This window comes from Hyperoodon ampullatus (genome assembly GCF_949752795.1).
Source record: "Hyperoodon ampullatus genome assembly, chromosome: X".
In the NCBI taxonomy this organism is placed as follows: Eukaryota; Metazoa; Chordata; class Mammalia; order Artiodactyla; family Ziphiidae; genus Hyperoodon; species Hyperoodon ampullatus.
Window position 1 is genome coordinate 83,057,817 of NC_136913.1, and position 22,204 is coordinate 83,080,020.

The window sequence follows — 22,204 nt, forward strand, 5'->3', positions numbered from 1 at the left end:
AGTAGTATGCTGCTTCTTTCTGTAAAAATAAGATGAGTCATTATGGTCTCCTCTGTTCATATAAATGGTACCTAGTCCCAATCAACCTATGCAGCAGATTTATAGGCATAAAAAATGTTTGTGGCTTTGCTCTATGGATAATTCCTCTACTAGAACTAGAAAGGACAGGACATTTCTTTTTAAAATTCTAATGAAAGCATTCCTCACTTGTTTTATGAAAGGTAAATGTCAACCCTTTATGTTTTTACATCTTCTCCTCCTCTATAAGAAGTAATACTTGCTCCTTCTTTCTATACAGTTGCTAAAAATGTCTATATATTTTCTATAAAGTAACTGTTTCTGTTTCTGCAACATGCACTGATCCCAGTTTAAGGCTGGATTTTCCACTCGCTGTTTGTAAATCTGAACTTGACTTCACCATCAAATGCTTGCCCTCTTCCTTCTGCTTCTCAATAATAATTATTCAAGTATTCTTTAACTTCTATCTCGAGGGGACCTGTACCCCTGAAGAGAATAAACTAATGATACCTTAGTACCTAAAAATATACCCTAGCATGAACAGCAATTATAGTTATCTTTGATTATTTTAAGATTATAAATTAATGGATTTAAAATTATAAATTAATGGATTTTGTGGATTTTGTGTTTGTGGTAAAGCAAATTAAAATATTTAGAGAAAAGCTCCTAAATATCACATTGGTTCAACAGATATTTATTAAATGCCTGGTACATTCCAGGAATGCATACTCTTTGCTTGGAAATACAAAGAAAAAAAGAACCCAGTTTCTTCCCTCAGTTAGCTTATATTGATACAATATAGGAAATTAATATGGAAGAATAGAATGAAGATAGTCATTTCTAAATGAGGTGCTTTGAGGGAAATCTGAATTAGCAGAAGTACATTAGTTAGCCCAATATGGATTTGGGTGTTATGGAGTACGGTGAGGTGGGATAAGATGGGGGTTAATAGATGAAGAGGGTGCTGAAGTTGACAGCATTCTAGGCAGAGAGAACAGCATCATGAACAAAGTAATGGAAGTGTGTAATAGCATAGTGTATGTAGAAAAACTGCAAACAAGCTTGCATCATTCAAACCTAAGGGGTAAGATGAAAAGTGGTAAAAAAAGAAAAGGTACAAATGAACTTATTTACAAAACATAAGTAGAGTCATGGATGCGGAAGACAGGCTTATGGTTACCAGGGGATATGGGTGTGGGGAGGGATAAATTGGGAGATTGGGATTGACATATACACACTACTATATATAAAATAGATAACTAATAAGAACCTGCTATATAGCACTGGGAACTCTACTCAATACTCTGTAATGGCCTATATGGGAAAAGAATCTAAAAAAAAAGAAAAAAAGAGTGCATATATGTATATGTGTAACTGATTAACTTTGCTGTAAACCTGAGGCTAATACAATATTGTAAATCAACTATACTCCAATAAAAATAAAACAAAAAAAAGAAGGGTCTAGGCCATTTACAGGAAAAAAAAAAAAAAAAGAAAAGAAATGAGACCAGGGAAGTGACAATAACACTAATACCTGACATTCTTTGATGGCTAGTTAATATACACGAGGCTTGGGTTCATGATCACAATTAATCTTGACATTCCTCTGAGGTCTGTATTCTCCATATTCCCCTTAGTGTCCTGCCTGCCTCCATGATTCTAGTCTGATAGCATGATCTTAGCAGTGTGTGCCATTGAAAATTGGATTAGAGGTACATGGTAACAGAGAAATGGCACTGGAAGGAGAGCAAACTCTCTACCTAGAGGCTGCCAAAGGTGACATTACCACACTCTTGAGCCTGGCTGTGACGTGTACAAATACAATCTTGTCACTGTTCCAGAGTCGATTCTACTTGGGGATGCAGATTCATGCTAACTACATTTGCAGGAGACTATAATTTAACCAGAACATTATGAGATGGTAGGGACATAGTCCAGCGTACATGAGCAGTATTTAGGGGGTTTTGATGGAAACAAACACAATATGAGTCAGCAGAATGATGTACTTGCCAATAAAGCCATAAAATCTGAAGCTGAATTAATAGAGGTATAGTATTTCAAGATGAAGGACGTGGAAGTCCTTTCCTTCCTTGGATTTATCAGACCACAGGGTATTTGAGAGAGACGCTGAGCCATGTCACACGAAGATAGGTTGAAACTGGTAGGTATACTTTAGCCTGAAGGAGAGAATGTTGCCTTCCTGTAACATTTACATGTTCCTTTAGTTTATTCCCCTGTCCAATCTGATTATCATTTCTCTTAGTTCGGACTCTTATCACTAGTTACTTGAATTACTTTAATAGCCCAAATTATTAAACATAAGAGAATTCATTCTGGCTACTTTAAATAGAATATATATATTTATATATATATATACACACACACACACACACACACACACACACACACATATTAAGAGGTACGGGGCTTCTCTAGTGGCGCAGTGGTTAAGAATCCGCCTGCCAATGCAGGGGACGTGAGTTCGAGCCCCGGGTCCGGGAAGATCCCACATGTCACGGAGCAACTAAGCCCGTGAGCCACGGAGCAACTAAGCCTGTGAGCCACAACTACTGAGCCTGTGTTGCACAGCTACTGAAGCCTGTGTGCCTAGAGCCCATGCTCCGCAACAAGAGAAGCCACAGCAATGAGAAGCCCACACACCACAAGGAAGAGTAACCCCCACACACCACAAGGAAGAGTAACCCCCGCTCACCATAACTAGAGGAAGCCCGAGTGCAGCAACGAAGACCCAATGCAGGGAAAAATAAATAAATAAATTTATATATATAAAAAAAAAGAGGTACGAATTAGGAGGGTTGCAAAACAGGCTCCAGGTAACATTATTATAGGAATAACTTCCAGAACCACACAACTGAAATATCTGATGAAGGAACTGTTGCCACCCCAGAACCATTTTGTCAAACTGTTGTGATAAAAAAGACACGTCTGCTGCCATCAATTCCATAACCACGTCATCTCTGTTGCCACCAATACCAACGAAACAGGTGGCTTACTCATGGCTTGTTCCCTTACATACTTCTGAATCTACATCTCCTATGCATGAATTTCATGGGTGGAAACTAAGCTACCTTACCTGTACTCTAGTTATAAGGGAGACTGACAAATGTGGTTTTTATGGATTCTTCCTTGATGGGGCTGACACTGGGTGAGTGTTTAAAATGTAGAGGGCATGTTCAAGTGCTATTGGGCAACCAACCATGACAGAAGCCCACTGTGGTCTGGTAGCTAGTCTCTTGACCTTCACTCAGATTTTTCTCAAGACCCAAATGCTGATGAAGACTTCTTTGCTGACCTTCCCATCTATCCTCTGTGTTCCCAAAACGTCCTCTACATGCCTCTGTTATAATGATTTGTTTGCATGTCTGTCTTCCATACTAGACCATGAACCATTTATTTTTATTTCTTTAACAGACAAATATAGCATTTACTAAGTATCAGGCATTGTTCTAAGTATTTCACAAATAATAACATTTAATTTGTAGGCTCAAGCACTCTTTCAAATTTGCATTCCCTACCCAGTCTAGCATAGTGCATGGTGCATGGTATGTGTTCAGTAAATAAGTGATCCAAAATTTAGAAAGTAGAAGAGAAAAAATAATGACACAGTCTTTCCACCTTAATATGATATTAATATTTTGTTGTATGTATTTTAGATCCAGTCCTCCAAGGAAAAACTTGGCAAAAATTAAACTGCCCTATAATGGGATGGGCTGCCTGTAGAGATAGTGAGTACCCTGTTAGCTGAAGTTGACACAGAACATAGATGAGTGTCTGTGGACTTTATAAAGTGCCATCCAGTCTCGTTTCTGTGATTCTACTTTGATTCAACAACGCTAGATCTAGTCAGAGAAAGAGAGCCTGCCTTCAAGTAAGTCATTAACAAGTGGGATATACAAATGAGAAATAAGGAGATAAGACAGGAAAGGTAGAGAAGTAGAGACAGTGATGGAGGTGATTGGGAAAGGGGATACGTATATATACATGAAATTTATAAGTATTGGTTGTGAATTAATCATCATAGGAGTCACTGCAGTGGGTGCAACTATAGATCATGAGATTCTTGCTGTCACTGAAGTTACTATTCAATTGATGCAGTTTGATTACTTTTTATGTATTCTTTGTTTTTTCCCCCACATTCTCACATATGAATCTTTAAAATAATTTTAGTATTTTTCTTTGTTGGCCTATTAGTTTACTTGATTAAAAAAATAGTAATGGTTAGAATTACTAAGCAAGTAAAGGGATAAAAATACTGATTTCTTTTTCTGTTTTTAAAAAATTGAGGTACCATTCAGATGCCATAAAGTTCATCCTATTAAAGTATACAGTTCAATGTGTTTTTTTCATATATTCAAAGAGCTGTGCAACCATCACAACAATCACTTTCAGAACATTTTTATCACCCCCAAAAGAAACACCATATCTGTTGGCAGTCACACCCCAATTCTCCCGTCCCCCCCTTACCCTGCCCCTGACAACCTCTAATCCACTTTCTGTCTTTATAGATTTGCCTGTTCTGGATATTTAATATAAATGGGATCTTATAATATATGGCCTTTTGTGACTGGCTTCTTTCATTTAGCATAATGTGATTTCAAGTTTCATCCATGCTGTAGCATGTATCAGTACTTTATTCCTCTTTGTGGCTGAATAATATTCAGTTGCATGGACATATGACATTTGTTTATCCATTCATCACTTGATGGATATTTGGATTGTTTCCACTCTGATGCTGCTGCTGCTATGAACATTCATGTACAAGTTTCTATTTTTTTTTAAAAGATTTTTTGATGTGAACCATTTTTAAAGTCTTTATTGAATTTGTTACGATATTGCTTCTGTTGTATGTTTTTTTGTTTTTCTGGCCCTGAGGCATGTGGGATCTTAGCTCCCTGACCAGGGATCAAACCTGTACTCCCTGCATTGGAAGGCGAAGTCTTAACCGCTGGACTGCCAGGGAAGTCCCCATGTACAAGTTTTTGTGTGAACAGATGTTTTCATTTCTCTTGGGTATAAGCTGAGTCATGTGGTAACTCTAAGTATAACTTTTTGAGGAACTGCTAGACTGTTTTCCAAAGTGGCTGCATCATTTCACATTCTCACCAGCAGTGTGTGAGGGTTCCAATTTCTCCACATCCTCACCAACAATTGTTATTACCTTTTTCATCATAGCCATCCTGGTGGGAGTGAAATGTTATCTCACTGTGATTTTGATTTGCATTTCCCTGATGAATAATGATGTTGAACATCATGTGCTTATTGGCCATTTGTATATCTTCTTTAGAGAAATGTCTATTCAAATCCTTTGCCCACTTGTATTTGGGTTATTTGTCTTTTTATTGTTGACTTGTAAGGCTTCTTTTTATAATTTATATACAAGCCCCTTATCAGACATATGACTTGTAAACATTTTCACCCATTCTGTAGGTTGGCTTTTCATTTGATGTTACTTTTTGAAGCATAGTCCTTTCCAACTTGATTTTGTGACCCTTCAAGTGTGTCTTAATGTAGCGGTCCCCAACCTTTTTGGCACCAGGGACTGGTTTTGTGAAAGACAATTTTTCCAAGGACAGGGAAGTGGGGGATGGTTTAGGCCGTAATGAGAGTGATGGGGAGCGATGGGGAGCGATGGGAAGCGGCAGATGAAGCTTTGCTCACCTGCCGCTCACCTCCTACTGTGTGGCCCAGTTCCTAACAGGCCATGGCCTGGGGGTTTGGGGGCCCCTGTCTTAATGTGTTGCAGGGGTTAACATGAGTTTCAAAATGAAGAAAAATAATTTTTCTAGTGAAAATATTATACATGTGTGTGTATCACAATATAAAGGAAGATTTCCAACCAAATTAAAGCTTATTGAACCTCAAAACAATGTGTTGTCATGATATTTTTCTCTACAGTGAGCAGTTTTTGTTATCCCTATACAGGTAACTATGTTTCTGATTTTTTTTTCCAAATTCAGCAACTTCTTATGAATCTTTCTTCAGTGACATATTGTAGCTGTATATTTCCTGTTAATTTACAAATCATATTTGCTCTTCTAGTTAATAATTATCTTACGAGAACATATGCCAAATAATAAAGTGTTTGTTTATCTGTTTATTTTTGCTATCAGTGTAAATAAATAGCTTTGCTAAGGTATGATGTATATCTATGCTATAAACTGACAGTTTGTTCTATGGAATAGTTAAAAGTTTTTTTTTTCTTTCTGCTCATTTATTGAGTAGGTAGGGATATGAACCATTATTATATGGTAAAGTTTATATAAGATTATGGTATATAGAGTGAAAAATAATAGTGAAGGAGCCAGAAAAATGATGGTTGTTGTTAGTCATAGCATGACTTTCTATTTTAAGACAAAAAATATTGTTTTCTTTTTCTTTTTTTAAAATTTATTTTATTGAGGTATAGTTGATTTATAATGGTGTGTTAATTTGTGCTGTACAACAAAGTGATTCAGTCATACATATATATATATATATATATACATATTCTTTTTTATATTCTTTTCCATTATGGTTTATTATAGGATATTGAGTATAGTTCCCTGTGCTATACGGTAGGACCTTGTTGTTTAATATTTATTAATCACTTTTGAAACTCGTAAGCAGAAATTTGATAATGCTCACAATAAATGTTCTTTTTAACAGGAGGACATGAACCTTAATGAAGAACGAAAAGCTCCTTTAAGAAACAAAGATTTTACCACCAAGCGTGAGATGGTCGTCCAGTATATTTCTGCTACTGCCAAATCTGTAAGTAGTGAGAATCTCCCGGCACCCACATAATGAGCTTAGCGTTATCTGCTTAAAAAGAAACAAATCTTGGCTCTCCAAGTTCTTACCTCAATGTACTTATATAGACTTGTAAAGGAAGCATATACATGTACTTTAATACATTTTGTATATATTTCAAAACTGTTCTTAATTAAAGAGACTTCCATTCTTATAAACAAGACAGACTAAGGATAGAGGGCTCTGAGTTAATCCAGTAAGTTTTGGGGCTGAGTTTTTGTGCACTTACTAACAAATGACAGCAATTTGCAGGTATTCCACTTAATACACAGTTTGTTACATGAACATTTCAGATTTTGAGGGAGAAGATACAAACATAGCCTAGTCACAAGATTTAACTAAGTTTACGTTAAAGCTATATGTCCAGTATCTGCTTGCATGAAATTTTTAGCAATGTTTTTAATAAGCAGTTTTGTTTTTTTCATTATTTTCTGTGATGCTAACTATGTAAACTACCTCATAATTGTTATTGTACAGCTAAATTTAACACAAAGAAGGGTGTTTAATAGGAGCTTTAATGAACTCTGTGCGAGTCTCAAAAGACTTGAAAGTAGGGTTCATTGAAAAGACTTGTCTTCAGCAGGAAAATCTTCGTGTTTTAATGGAATGTGTTGCTTTGTTCATTTCCTAAGGTGCTTCCAAAAATAGTCTTCAGGTTTGATTTATTTTTGTAAGAAAAAATGTATTTTTTGAAATGATGAAATATATCTTTTACATTTCTGTAAAGAAGAAGCTTTTCACATTTAGAGTTCATAACATCACTATATTTGTATATATTATATACATGTGTGTATGTATATATGTATGTATCACACACAGTGATTTTATGTTTGTGTAATATGTATATCACACACACACACACACACATTTACATTTAAGACATACATATTTTAAATTTAAAAACTTGACCAGTGAATAAAATAGCTCTTCAGTGGAAAAATATGTTCTAAAGTTATTTGGCTATCCTATTAATGCTATTTCAGTACAGTAATTGCAGTGGCAATTACTGATGCATTTTTCCCTGAATTCTACAATTGTATTGATTCCATATTGTACTTCAAGCAAACTAAATCTGAATGCTGAACTATTTAAACATAACGCATTGCAGCTCTGCCAGAGCAGAGCAACAGCATGTTTTTTAATTTGCTTCTGGTATCCAAGGGCAGAAATATGTTTCAAGTGATAAGTGAAATTTGCCATGAGCATCGTTTTCAATAGAATTAGGTGAGGCATAGGTTTTGCTTTGAAATTCTGATGAATCTCCTCATTTTTGTAGTCAGCTTATTGTTCACAGTAAAATGCTTTAGGAAGTGCAGGGTGTACATTCAATGTTATTTTTCAAATACCTAAAGGCAAATACACTAGTAAATCTATATAGCTAAATCTGAGTGCAAAGTACAGATAATAATACATGAATAATTGTGTGGTGTTTTTAATGATAAGATTTTGTTAGTGTTTCTGGCTCTGTTGTTGTTTTTGTTTGTGTAAGTGGGACTAAATATAATCAAGATTGTATGAAGCTCTTACTCCTTAACCTTTTGATATCGACTCTATGTAGAGCTTGTTTTCACTTATCCTATTGTTTCCTCTTCAACTGACCAGAGAGATGCACACTTTTAATTTATAGACTCATTTTTAAGATTAAAATGCTAAACTTTGGGTAAACATTGGATGAGCTCTCTACAATTGCTTTATTTGAAACATGGAAATTGAATGTTTCTCAAAAGACATGAAAATACTATATTTAAGGTGTTAGGCTCAAAATCAGTACTATAAATATTTAGTATGTGATCCTTATTTGTTTCCTTTAGCACACATAGGAGCACCTGATGTGTGTACAGAACTTTCATTAGAGCTCTAAGGTTATACATTTTATTTGCAAATATTTTTCATGGACCAAATATTATGATGAAAGAAAGCCTGTTGATAAGCATGCTTTAAAGCTTTCTCACTTTGGGGAGACATTCATTAGTGCTGTGTTTTCTGTGGCGAAAACAAAGGAAATTGCATATGTGATTTCCTTTTGAAGGTGATAGGGATGCCATTCAGTGACAAACCATCCTCTCATCTTTTGACCTCTTCGTGATCATGATAATAAAATTTGCATAAATTATAACCTAACCTATGCCCATTTACCTATGTGTAACCAACGTTTCCATCCTGCTGTCTTTTATTAGGCTTTAGATATGCTTTGCTTGTCATACTTTTTTATGCTTACTTTTTCATTATATTGATACACTGATTAAAAATGTTTCCACATTTAAAGTAGATATGATTGTAACCACTTCTTTATGAAAATGCTTTACAAGTAGCCAAAACTTTCATCTTGAAGTAAAAGTAAAGTTAAGGACTACAGTCCGTGGTGGAAAAGTCTTGTAGTCATATGAAAAATGTGTGAAAATTATAGTTAAATTTAAACATAAATTGTACATTTCCACCTTTAACACCTGCATTAGTCATTTTGTATGGAGTTGAAAAACAAATAAAATATGAGATCAATAAGAGATATGGGTCATTCTCCTGGGTTTGTGGGTAAGGACCGTAAAGCAACATGAAACTAATACACAGGTTTGGGCTCAAAACCTGTTTCTAAAGCAAAGGAGAGTCTTTTATTGTGTAATTGACTATGCCAAAATTAGCCTGGAATAAGAGAATATATAAAGGAAATTGAAAGATAATGATGAAAACTATTGCTTGGTTTTTTTTTTTTCCTTTTCAAGTTCCTTAGTAGAGAATGTTAAGTTGTGTGAATGCGAAGGAAAAAGTACCTTGAGTAACTCTGTCAGTGATGAATCGACTTTAAGGGAGTGGAAAAGAGCCTCTTCTCTGCTGGAGCTGTACTCATTTGCTCATTGTAGCAAGTGGACCTGATCTAGGGTAGTTAGTATGTGTAGATAATTTGGCCACAGATAATCTGGAAGAGGCTTTGTTTTCAAAACACCAACATATGTTTTCAGAAATGGAAAACCAAGCTTTGTTAATATTGCAACACTGTCATATCAATTCATAATCCTGAGAGGCACAAGACATAAGTGATTTAGAGGGAATGTTGCATGTTATTTTTTAACAGCATATATAGATGTTTATGAGGAAAAATTAGTCACTGAAATCCTAACATTAGTTTGCCAGATGTCAATGTCCTTATGAGAATATTAAGAAACTAGCTTATTTCTAATTTAAATTGCAGTCTTTGAAGTTGAGATTTAAAAATATGTAAAATTATATTTTCACGAAGATACATTGAAAGGTATCATTGACTTAAAAAACTCTCAATAGGAAATAATTCAAAATAGTGATACCAAATACATCTCTAAATTTTTTTAGATTGACCCATATAATAAGCATTTGAGAGCTGTAGTATATTTGTATGTGTGTATACCTATATTAATGGTTTTGCCTTTGCCATTATCAGATATTTTCTTTCTCAGGTCTTTTCGAGGCATCACCTAGATATGGTGAACAATTGAACCCAAACATGACCAAACCAGTTTCTTTTAGCTTTCCTTGTCTCATCTAATCTCTTTGCTGTATGTGCTTTAGCTAAATGCAATCATTTTGCAATCGGAATGAATCATTAAATGGGCCATATTCTGGTCGTTTCACTGAGTATAGACCTGCCTTAATTGTTAAGAAGGCTTGCATTCATTTTTTTAGCTTCATGTCTGTGCTAAATAAACAAGGGACAAATAAGATCTCCGTCTTTTTGGTGAGAGGAAATAATTTAGGTCAATAGCATACCTTTCAATTCAGAAGGTGGTTAATGGCACCACAGAAGCTTTTATTCAACTAGATAATCACTGCCTGTAAATAGTCTGTTGAATGAATATTTAAGAAAGCTACTTCTCTATTTGGAGATTCATGGATTCCTCTGAAATAATTTACTGGGAAACTGTCATTATCTTTTTGTATCTTGCAGTATCCTGTTAAACTTAGAATTCTTATTGGGATTTCAATTATATTTGATTTTTATTTTTAAAGTACTAGTTGAAAAACAGAGCACATAGTGATAATAAAACTGCTATCAGGTTAATGGTTTTCAATTTTGGATTAGGTCTTTTTTGAACATTGCTTGATATTCAAGTGTAGGAAACTGATAACAATGATTTAGATTGGATTTTAGTATAAAATTATGTTTTAGGACTATGATTTATTTTATTTTATTTTTTTGCGGTACGCGGGCCTCTCACTGTTGTGGCCTCTCCCGTTGTGGAGCATGGGCTCCGGACGCGCAGGCTCAGCGGCCATGGCTCACAGGCCCAGCCGCTCCGCGTCATGTGGGATCTTCCCGGACCGGGGCACGAACCGGTGTCCCCTGCATCGTCAGGTGGACTCTCAACCACTGCGCCACCAGGGAAGCCCAGGACTATGATTTTACTTCTTGCTTTCTTAAACACAAATTCTCAGAAATTCTCTTTTCTCTTAACCATTAGAAAAGCTCAGTCGAGGTTGTAATTTTTGAACTGTTTCCTCCTTATGAATAACTATGTTTAAATACAAACTACTTCTTTGTCTTCGCATTATATACAAAACTGTGCTCTTATAATATAAATTCTAGGATGACCTAGAAAACTAGAATCATAAGCAATCTATCTGCTTTGTAATTTTCAAGTATAATATAAAACAATATTTTAAACCTTAAATTCATAACAATATAAAATATTCCAGTTTTCAACCTAAACTTTATTTATTAACTTAATGCATGACTTTAAATGCAACATTTATATTCTAAAATACATAATTTCAACCTTAATAGTATACCTGTTAAAATAAGGAAAGAGAAAAAAAAGCAATATTTGGAAAAAATTCGATTTTCTTGTAGTAATTTTTTTGAGGGGTTGTGGGCTGATAAAATATCTGATGCCTGATTACACTTAATCTTGCGTTACTTGATGTTTACAATGCACTAGCTGAGAAGCCCATTACAGAAAAAAAAAAATCCTCAAGTTGTAAAAATCTTTTATGTGGAATCTTTATTCTGCAGACTACACATTTTTGAAATATGGTAGAAATCAATACTGATATATTTGTGTTAGCCTCTAGATCTAAAGTATTAAAAGTATACATGGGGGTAGCTATTTACTAATTTACTAAACACTTAACTTCTGTGAAAAGCTTCTGATTACTAATACTGTTGCTGTTTGTTTTTTTTTACACCATAACCACTCTCCGTTGACCACTGCATGCAGATAGTTGGAAGTAAAGTTATGGTGAGTACAAAAGATGTGTTTTACCCTTAGAAGTGAATTTGTGCTTTTGGGGATTGAGTGATTTTTGCTTATAGTATTTTATATGTTGGGTTCTTCTTTTGGTGTATATTTTACCAAAACAGTGAGGTGAATATTAAGATCAGGTGAATAGAATTTAGCTATGGTAAGTATCTTTCCTGTGGCTTTGGGAAATGCTTTAGAAGTAGAATATGCTTGTATACTCTGTCTTAGAAAGTTTTACTTCTTTTTAAATTTTTTTTCTTTTTTTTTCGTAATTGTACCCATGTCAGTCTTTATGATTCTGATAAAACTGTGTGTTTTACCTCAGTTTTTCAGGACGGCAGGCAGAGACTCCTAAAAGGTTGGTTTATGCTAACAGGAATTCTTATTGAAGTATCTGACTTTGACTTTAGTATCCCTAAGCACATAGTGTAATGAGAGCAACCTTTGATGTTCAGTCAGGAGACCCGTGTGCTTGTCTTTGTTGGGTGCTACTCATCAGCTCTGTGACTTTGGGCAAGTCATGTAGTTTCTCTGAGGTTCAGTTATTAAGTGGGTAAATTGAAATGATTGGCTTGCATTATCTTTTAAGGTTCTTTCTGTTGCTGTCTTCTAAAGGTTCTTTTACTACAGACACTGCATTTCAGTGCCACAATTACATGATACACTATTATATCAATACACCAAAAGTGGCGTGTATTGTAATTAAGAGCTATTTGTAATTATCTTGCCTTCATGATTAAGCAGTCTGCATTTCGAAAACAGGCCAGGAAACATTATGTTTAGCATTATCAGGTACCGTGGTATCTAGAATAGTAAATATATTTACATTTGTTTTGCTTTTATAAATTGAAGTCCTCTGTTTTTTTTTCTTTTTGAATTCACGTGACATTTAGGGGAAAACAAAGCCAATCATCTTTTGGGGTGATTTCAAAAATCAACAAATATTTCTTCAGTGCTTATTATGTGCCAAGAACTGTGCTAGGCACACTGATGACTGGCAAATAAGAATGAGATAAGACCTTATAGTTTCAATAATATATGTTGAAATAATCAAACCTTAAATTGTGCCGGCTGATTGTAAGTGTAATAGGAATACATGAGCAGGAGAGAGAAGTAGGGTTAGAGTAATTAGAGAAACTCCATGCAAATTTCTAGACTTTCAGGATCTGTTGGCTGAGATTTGACTGGGGAGGAAAGATGATGGAGAAGCTCGCAGATTGTGGAAGTAATATTGAATGCAAAGGCTTGGAGAAAGAACCAAACTGTGTTTGGGAGGGGGTGGGGGGAGAAGAGGGAAATGAGGGATGAGGTTGACTTTGTTGGAACAAAGAACAAAAATGTAAATTGGAAAGATTCAAAAATCAAGTTGAAAGAGGATCTTGAAGTCCAGGTAGAAGATTAGAAATTAGTTGGGGCAAGCAAGTGACATGAGGGAAGCAGGGCTTAAGAAAAATAAATTTGATAGTAGTAGGTAGGCTGGATCAGGCTAGTGGTTCCCAAAGTTGAAAGTTATCAAAATGCAGATTTTGTCCTTCATAGGGTTTGGGATAGGGCCAAGAACTCTGCCTTTTTATCAAGCACCACAGGAGATTCTGATAAGGTAGGCTCAAGAGCTGACTTTGAGAAATACTGGATTAGGATAGAGAGAGATTTGTTTGGGGTGCTACCTAGGAGACATGTGTGAGTCAGTGAGGACCTGCATTAAACTGGAGGCTTAGGTGTATAAGGGTGGGGTTAAATAACAGAGTTTGGGGTAATGAAGGAATCTGGAGCTCATTTTAATGTGGACCATAGCCAGCCTATATTTCTGGTCTTGGTACCATAAGCAATCCAATGGCCTATGCCAGAAGCTACTGAAAGATTACTGATTTCTCCACATCCAGTTACCAAATTGTTTCTCCTAAATAACTCTCAGCTCTCTCCCCTAATCTCAGACCCATCATTTAACACACCTGTGACTGCCCCAGTCTCCTCAATACTCTCCTAGTCTTGGCCCTCACACCCCACCCACACATGCTCTACATGGTTACAAGAGATGCTGCTTCTACCCCATCAAAACTTTCAAATGACTCCCTATTCCTTTTGTGATCTTATCCCCGCTTCCTTTTCTAATTTCACCTCCAGCTGCATTCTTACATGTGCCTGTCCTCCGTCTGTACAGGAACACTTGGCAATTCCTTAACATCCTATTCTTTAATCCCTCTAAATCAAGCACATTCTGTTTCTTTGAGCCAGAATGCCCTTTTCTTCTTGAGTGTGCCCAGCAAGCTCCTAAATATCCATCAAAATTAAGCTTCATGTCAGTCTTTGAAGGAGAAGCTGTCTTAGATAACACCTTCCTTTCCATAGCACCGTGTATATAGCTCAATTATAATATTTAGCACATTTTATTATGATAAGTTATATGTTTTTCTTCCCCAATGAACATAGCTGGTGCCCTCAAAATACTAGGTCTAATGGGGAAGGTGGACAGGAAAACAGAATATAAGATAGGGCCTGAAGATGTAATATAGGAAGGGTTGCAAAGTGGCTGCTTATGGTTTAGTGAACAGTTTCATCTTGTCTGAGAGTGTTTTGAAAGACACTATAATGAGAAAGATGTTATGATTGATCTACAGTAGAAATGATTTCATACCCATTGTTTTATCTGTGAGCTGTTTCTTACGTTGGAGTTTGCAAATCCTGAACTAAGGGGAGGACACTCTAGAGATCGACCAGCTTCTAGAGGAAGTGATGAGGGAATTAATTCTAGAGTTTAGCTGGGAAGGGTGCCTTCAGGAGGAAGGTTTTTTGTTGTTTGTTGAGACTAGAGAGAGGAGTGAAGAAAAATATTTAAAATTACTAGTTGAAAGGTACAAAAGGGCTTATTTTTCGTGGTCTCACTAATCTACAAAAGATGGAAAGTGTTTGTTGATAAAATGGACAGATAAGAATTTCATAAGAAGTGTTCAACAGAGAAGAAATCCTAGAATAACACTTTAAGTATTCTGGTTGCCTAAAGACTACATATGTTGGTCAAAAAATGAGTGATGTAGAAGTCAGACTGAAACTGGAAAGATGGAATATGTAATGAACCAGGTCTTCATGACCCTGTCTTCCTTTTATCTCTCCAGTGTTGATTAGAAGCAGAATTGGAGGCATTTGAGGTCCTCCTGATCTCAGACTACCATTAGCCTTAGTTTTCACTATTCTCTTTCAGAAATTTACATTACAAATCAGGCTGTACCTGAACATAACCACCCACTCAGCCTCAAGCAGTCTTGCTTCTGACTTGGCTCATTGGATCTTTTTCTTTTTTTTGCTTCAAATATTTTCCTTCCTGTGTCAACATTCTCCCCATCCTCAGCTCTTCCATGAAGTCTATCCCAATGACCTTCCCCCCCATTCCCCCACCTCCTGATTTCCTCCTAATAATTTCTCTGAACTTCTATAGCACTTTATTTTTAAATTTCTTTTGGAATCACTTTCTACTCTATTTTATAGTTTCTATTACATTATATATTCTTTAAGGGCCTTTTTAATAATACACCTATATTACTTTAGTTTATAATAATATATGTCCTTGAATAATACTTTCTGTTACTGTGCAGGTCTGTCTTTTTATGTCCACAATATAGACCCTATGAAGGGATACAAATTTTAGTAGAGGTCATGGATTCAGAGGCAAATAGACCTGAGCTCAGATTCCAATTCTGCCACATACTAACTGTGTGACCTTAAATAATTTACTTAATGTCTCTGAACCTCAGTCTCCCTATTAACACAATGAGGATAATAATACTCAATTCAGGACGGTTTTGAAGTTTATTGTTTATATTTAATATATTTAACATATTAAGAACCTTGCAAGTAGCAGGTCTAAATTACATTTTTTGGTTAAATGTATTAAATTTTATGAAATGCTTGGTATGACAGACATAAAACATGAAGATAACATGGTAAAACAAGATGAGACTTTGAGCTGCCTCTTTTTTTTTTTTTTTTTTTTTTGCTAAGTATTCAAGATGTGTGCTATTTAATAGAGTGATTTATTCTGGGTCAAGAATGTTGGGAGAGATTTGGCTGGGTGGAAGAAAGAGAATGTTTTGCCTGTTTATTGGAAGCTATGTGTTATGTGGTATAGATTATTGCTGGGCTTTGAAAAGAATTCATATATGGTCTCAAGATAATATAACAAGGTTATTTTAAAGATTTAATAAGATAGTTGAAGATTTGTTATAGATACTATCTAAGAAAGGGTAGAATATCTTCTTATCAATATCTTAAAATAGCAAAAGAGAACTTAGAGTAGGATAGAGATAGAAAGAACTGAGTGACTTTTTCAATGGCTTCTAGTTATAGGTAAGTGTTGTAAACTTTTAGAAAGAAAATAAATTGTTTTTATTATTTAGTAACACATTGCATGAAACAGGTTTGGGAATCAGCTAAAATGACTAATTTGATTTCACTGCAAACCAGGAATAATGTATCCACCGGAGGAAGAAGAACCATTCTTCTGTGGGAAAAAAGGGTAAAAATTGACATGATTACATGATAATTGGAAAATAGAATTATAATGACCAGACCTAACAATGTTAAATATAAAGTAACTTAATGACAGAAATAGTTGAGCACCTAGGACAAGCAGTAGGGTTCTCTTTTGGGATAGTGTTTATTTTGGCATCATAAAAACCTGAATTTAAATCCTGATTCAGCACTCATTCATTCTCTAGGTCTGGTTAATCTCTCTAGCCACAGATTCTTTTCTTTTTTGGATAAAAATTTACTGCTCACCTATTATGTGCCAGACACTATTCTAGGTGCTTGGATGATGAACCATTACAGATAAATTCCTCATGGAACTTATATTTCTACTTGGGGAGGCAGACAGTAAGACGCATATCAAATATAACGGCAGGTAGTGGTAAGAGCTATGAAGGAAAAAAAGTAAGATGAGAAAGCCGAGTGTGATCAGGGATGTGCTGTTTTAGATAGGTGAGCTCTCTGAGCAAATGACATTTGAACAGAGACATGAGTGAAACTGGAGAGAGCCAATGCAAATATCTAGGGAAGAGCTTTACAGGCAGAGAGAGCATCAAGTGCTCTGGCTTTGAGGCAGGAGTGTGCCTTGAGTATTTGAAGAATTGCAAAGAGGCCACTGTGGATGGAGTGGAGTGAACCAAGGGGAAGTACGGGGGTGTTTTTGTTAAGGTGACTAAAAACATAGGTTAATTATATCGGGGGTTGTAAATGTGGAAAGGTAGGTTAAGGTCATTTTAGGAGAGATATGCCAAGGAGATGGTACTTTAATAGTCAGTGAGGAATCCTGGAAGGTTTTGAGCAATGGAATGACAAAATCTGAGTTACATTTGGGGAAGATTAATGGAGCAGTGGAAATTGGAGAGGTTAGAGACTGGGGCAGGGAGATCAAGCTGGAAATTGTTGCTGTACTTGAAGTAATAAGACCCTGGAATGGAGAGTGGTTAGTAAAAACTAAATGGAGGTGATAGATGAGAGAGAGATTGCAGAAGTAGAATATATCAGCCTCAGCAAATGATGAAAAAGGGCAGAGGAGATGTGTGAATCAATAATGAGTGAATTTGCAAGCATGGGTGACTGAAGTGATGGTGACTTGAGCCTTCATGGAGAAGTCAGGAGCAAGACTACGTTTGGAGTAAAACAGGATGAGTTCAGTTTAGACATGTTAATCAAGGAGAAATTAGTAAAATCACAGAAACAAGAATAAAGTTATTGCCACGCAAGACCATTTCTTTGGCACTCGTAGCATAGAGTAGAATTTTATAATTAGGTTTTCTGTTTCAAGCACCTACTTTAACTATTGTAAATATATTCTCTGCACATGCTGCTGAACATATGTTGTTTATCATTCTAATGACATTTACCTGTTTATAAACCACAGCCTCATTACCTGTACTAGGGAATGAAGGTCATGTGTGTTTCTTGTTGACTCAGTGGACCCGGATAGAAAAGAGCTAATCATTTTGTTGGCCTGTAGTATTGCTTACTAGATAAGCCATTTTATGTAATTAGGATGTCACATTTGTACGTTTTGCAGTGTTTCTAAATAATCTGAGTCAAAGGGACAGCCCCATCATAGGTGAAGGGTAGGTACACATGTATGTTTCTTTGCCCTAATTGGAGCATGGCAATTTTGGGCACGATTGAGTGAATATTATAGGACCTTTTTCTCAAAATAGAGTCAGATGAATTTGTTTCCCTAGGCTGTTGAAGAAGTTCATGCTGAAAGAAAGTTCCTGTTAACAGTAAACTTATAGCCAGGCTCAAAGTAATAAATTCAAAATGCTATTGATGTGTTTCTTACTACAAGCTACCTACTAATTATAATAGCCATAAAATACCACTAAGCGTGGCAGTATGTATTTGTGGGCTGTTAAGCTGCTATTGCATTATTAAATTGAAGTTTTATTAGTTTACTGATCTAATAGTATCGTCATGATTACTTCAAGTAACGTTACACTTGTGTCAGACCAATTATTTGAATATATCCTGTGAAAAAAAGATCAAATCTTACTTTGCTGTTTCTTTTTTAAAAAAATAATTGTATGGTCCAGAAGGGGGAGACAAAACATTGATTATTGGAGTTTGAAGTAGCTGCTTCCTGATAAAACATGGCTTTTTTGTACGCCAATTTGATTGTTTTTTGTTCCTCTTTCTCTTGTTATAGGTTTAGAAATTGTAGGATAGTTGCTACTGAAAAATGTTTAGTTTTATGGTGGTAACAATTTGTTAAAAATCTAAATTCAATCAGAATAAAAATAATCAGTGCAATTATTTTTAACTAGTATATATAAAGTAGAAAATCTCATTTGGTAATCAGGTGAAAATAAGACCTAAGACTGTTTAATGAGGGTATACTTTATGTGATCTTTTAAAAATAGCACAAGCAATATTAACATTCCACTTTTGGTCTTTCCTAATTTCATATTCATTATGTGCAATGAGTAGCTTCCTTCCCATTTCCTTATGTTTTGATACTTCAAGCTGGCTTGTGTATTATACTTGTTTTGGATAGGAATATCTGCATATGTTTTGAAAAGTTTTGTTATTTAAACCTCCATTCATTTTTAGAACAATTTCTTATCAGTCCCTTCCCTTCCAGTGCATTGTCATAAATTACATTATTTTATCATGCCAGATTAAATTCATTGTTTAAGGAATGCTAAGATAATGTCAATTATAAAATATTAGCAAGTCATCTTACCTTGAGCATTTGGAAACATCGAAAAGACAGTATGAATATTGACTTTCGTTTAGACATATATTTTGTAAATTGATGCATTAATATTTATGAGTATGGAGTAGTTATGTTTTATAGTGTATCCTGATATTAGAAACAAAAAGATATCCTTTTCATGTAGAATTCTGCACTGCAAGTTTATTTTCTGTGTATTTTGCTTGTGATCATGTTAAAATTTTCGATTGAGCTTCTTTCTCTGTGTATATCATCAGGTAAAAAGAATACATTTAAAATCTGATGCTTGGTATAAGACATTTAACACTCATGTAGTTATTATTTCATATTTATTAAATTTTTATTTATTTTTTATTTTAAAAATTTTTTTATTTTTCATTTATGGCAACAATTTTTTAAATTTATTATTTAATTTTTTTTTCAATTATGGCAACAATTTTGATCAGCCATAGAGCATGAGATAATTACATGAGAAGTGTTTTTTTTTTTTTTTTTTAGTTTCTGCTTTATAACAAAGTGAATCAGTCATACATATACATCTGTTCCCCCATCCCTTCCCTCTTGCGTCTCCCTCCCTCCCACCCTCCCTATCGAGAAGTGTTTTTTAATGTTTGTTTTGGTTGTTAAATAGTATGGTCTCTATACCACATATCCTTTAAAAGCTCTGTGTAAAATTTACTGTTACCATTATAAAACAAGTGGCATGACACAGGGATATTTCTTACGAGAAAATGCTTTCTTGATCCAGGTAGGGTTGTCAGCAGGGGAAAAATTAGACACTCTAAGATGATGATCAATATTAAAGAGTTACCTTAACTTACTGTATATCAAATTTTGGTCTTTTTCTCACATGTTTGATTTCCCATTTCAGTTAATCAGATTTCTTGTTCTTGCTTATTTGTTAGGAAAAGACTGGTTGAATCATAATTAGCTCCTTTGAATGGGGTAAGGGCAGAATAAGATCATCTTAAAAATGCCACCTTAGACTTATAAAGTGCTTTAGAGTTTTTAAAGCCCTTTCACACATTTTCTCATTTGAGCTACATGCTATATGTATTTCTGTAGGTCTGTGCATCATTTTTTCAGGAAGACATTGCCTCCATCCCCAGATTCCTGGGGTCTGGCCATTTTCCATGGAGTTTTTTTGAGTGGTATATACTGTCCAGGGTATTTTGTCGGTGGTCAACAGATATTCATAACGTGAATTAGTATCCAGTTTATATGCTTGTATGAAATGCTTTTTGAGCCTAATGCTTTGTGGGCCTGCATCGCTAAATAATGGTCATGTGACTAGTAACATTTAAGGTAATTTTTTTTATTGTGGTCACCATAATTCAGATACTGGATTACTGCATTCATTGCATGTGCTATTCTAATTGTGACCACAATTGCCTATCAAAACAATATCGAAAACAAAAATGAATTTTAAGAGCGTCAATCAAAGGTACAAAAAACTTTCCAAGTTCATTTTTTATGCTGATCTGTTCGTAAATTTTTACTAACCTGTCATGGCTCCTTTCTTCAATGAATTTGTGATCTAAGGAGAACATAATTGCTCATGCAGTGTAATTCTTGTGCTTTGAGTGTAGTAACTACTTTGTATACTTTAGGTGAATCATTTATTTTCATTGATGATGATGCTTTTTTGGCAGAGTGGTTTGCATCCAGAGAGCTGTTTTACAAAGTGTGATTGGCACCTGTATACTAGGTAGATAGAGAGTGTGTGTGCATATGTGTCTGTGTATCTGTATATCCATCTATCTGTCTATCCTCTCAGAGTTAAATGAGGTCACATAGGTTCTCTCTATGTTCGAAAGCTGAGAAGTTATGAGAACTGAGACTTTTCCTCAGAATTATTTCAGTTTTTCTTATTGTGTGGAATGTTTTTGCGTACAGTGAGGTAAGTATATGTTATGGGCTGAATTGTGTCTCCCAAAAGTCCTATGTTGAAGCCCTAACCCCCAGTACCTGAGAATGTGACTATTTGGAGATAGGGCCTTTAAAGAGTTTATTAAATTAAAATGAGGCTGTTAGGGTATACCCTAATCCAATCTAACTGGTGTCCTTATAAGAGGAAATTTGGACAAAGAAACACCAGAGGAATGCACAGAGGAAACACCATGTGAGGACACAGAGAGAAGGTGGCCGTATGTCAGCCAAGGAGAGAGGCCTCAGAGGAAACCAACCCTGCTGAAACCCTGATCTTGGAATTCTAGCCACAGACTGTGAGGAAATAAATTTTGGTTGTTTAAGCCACCTGCTCTGTAGTTTTGCTTTTCTCATCATCTTCTTCTTCTTTTTTTTTTTTTTTTTTTTGTTATGACAGCCCTAGCAAACTAATACAGTATATAATATTCATTCTGTTATATTCAACATGTAATAATAGCTAACCTTTAGAGGGCACTGAGTGCCAGGAACTACACTAAGTAAGTTTCATGTAAAAACCAATTTAATCCTCATAACACTTATCACCCCCATTGTTTGGAGGAGGAAAGTGAAGCTTAGGAAAGCAAGTACATTATCTGGGGTTGTACAGCAAGTAGGTAAGAGAACTAGGACTTGAATCCAGTCAGACTGAGTCCAGAGCTTGGCCTCTTAACCAAAACCTGAGTAAGAATTTGGTAGATTCCAGGCAGTTATGGATAATGGTCATCACCATGGGTGCTTACTTTCGCTAACATTATTATTATTTTTAAAATTTATTTTATTGAAGTATAGTTGATTTACAATGTTGTGTTAATTTCTGCTGCACAGCAAAGTGAGTCAGTTATGCATATATATTCTTTTTCATATTCTTTTCTATTATGGTTTATCACAGGATACTGAATATAGTTCTCGGTGCTATACAGTAGGACTTTGTTGTTTATCCATTCTATATATAATAGTTTGCATCTGCTAATCCCAAACTCCCAGTCTATCCCTCCCTCATCCCTCTCCCCCTTGGCAACCACAA

The 22,204-nt window shown here is 35.2% G+C and overlaps 1 protein-coding gene across 1 annotated transcript in view; it reads left to right on the top strand.

Moving 5' to 3' along the window:
- DIAPH2 (diaphanous related formin 2) overlaps positions 1–22,204 on the top strand; it is a gene marked incomplete at its 5' end in the record, with an annotated part of 895,530 nt that overhangs the window by 73,771 nt on the left and 799,555 nt on the right. The window contains one exon of the mRNA XM_079728322.1: positions 6,685–6,789. Within this exon, the coding sequence (XP_079584448.1) occupies positions 6,685–6,789 (105 nt within the window). The remainder of the gene's footprint in view (positions 1–6,684; positions 6,790–22,204) is intronic.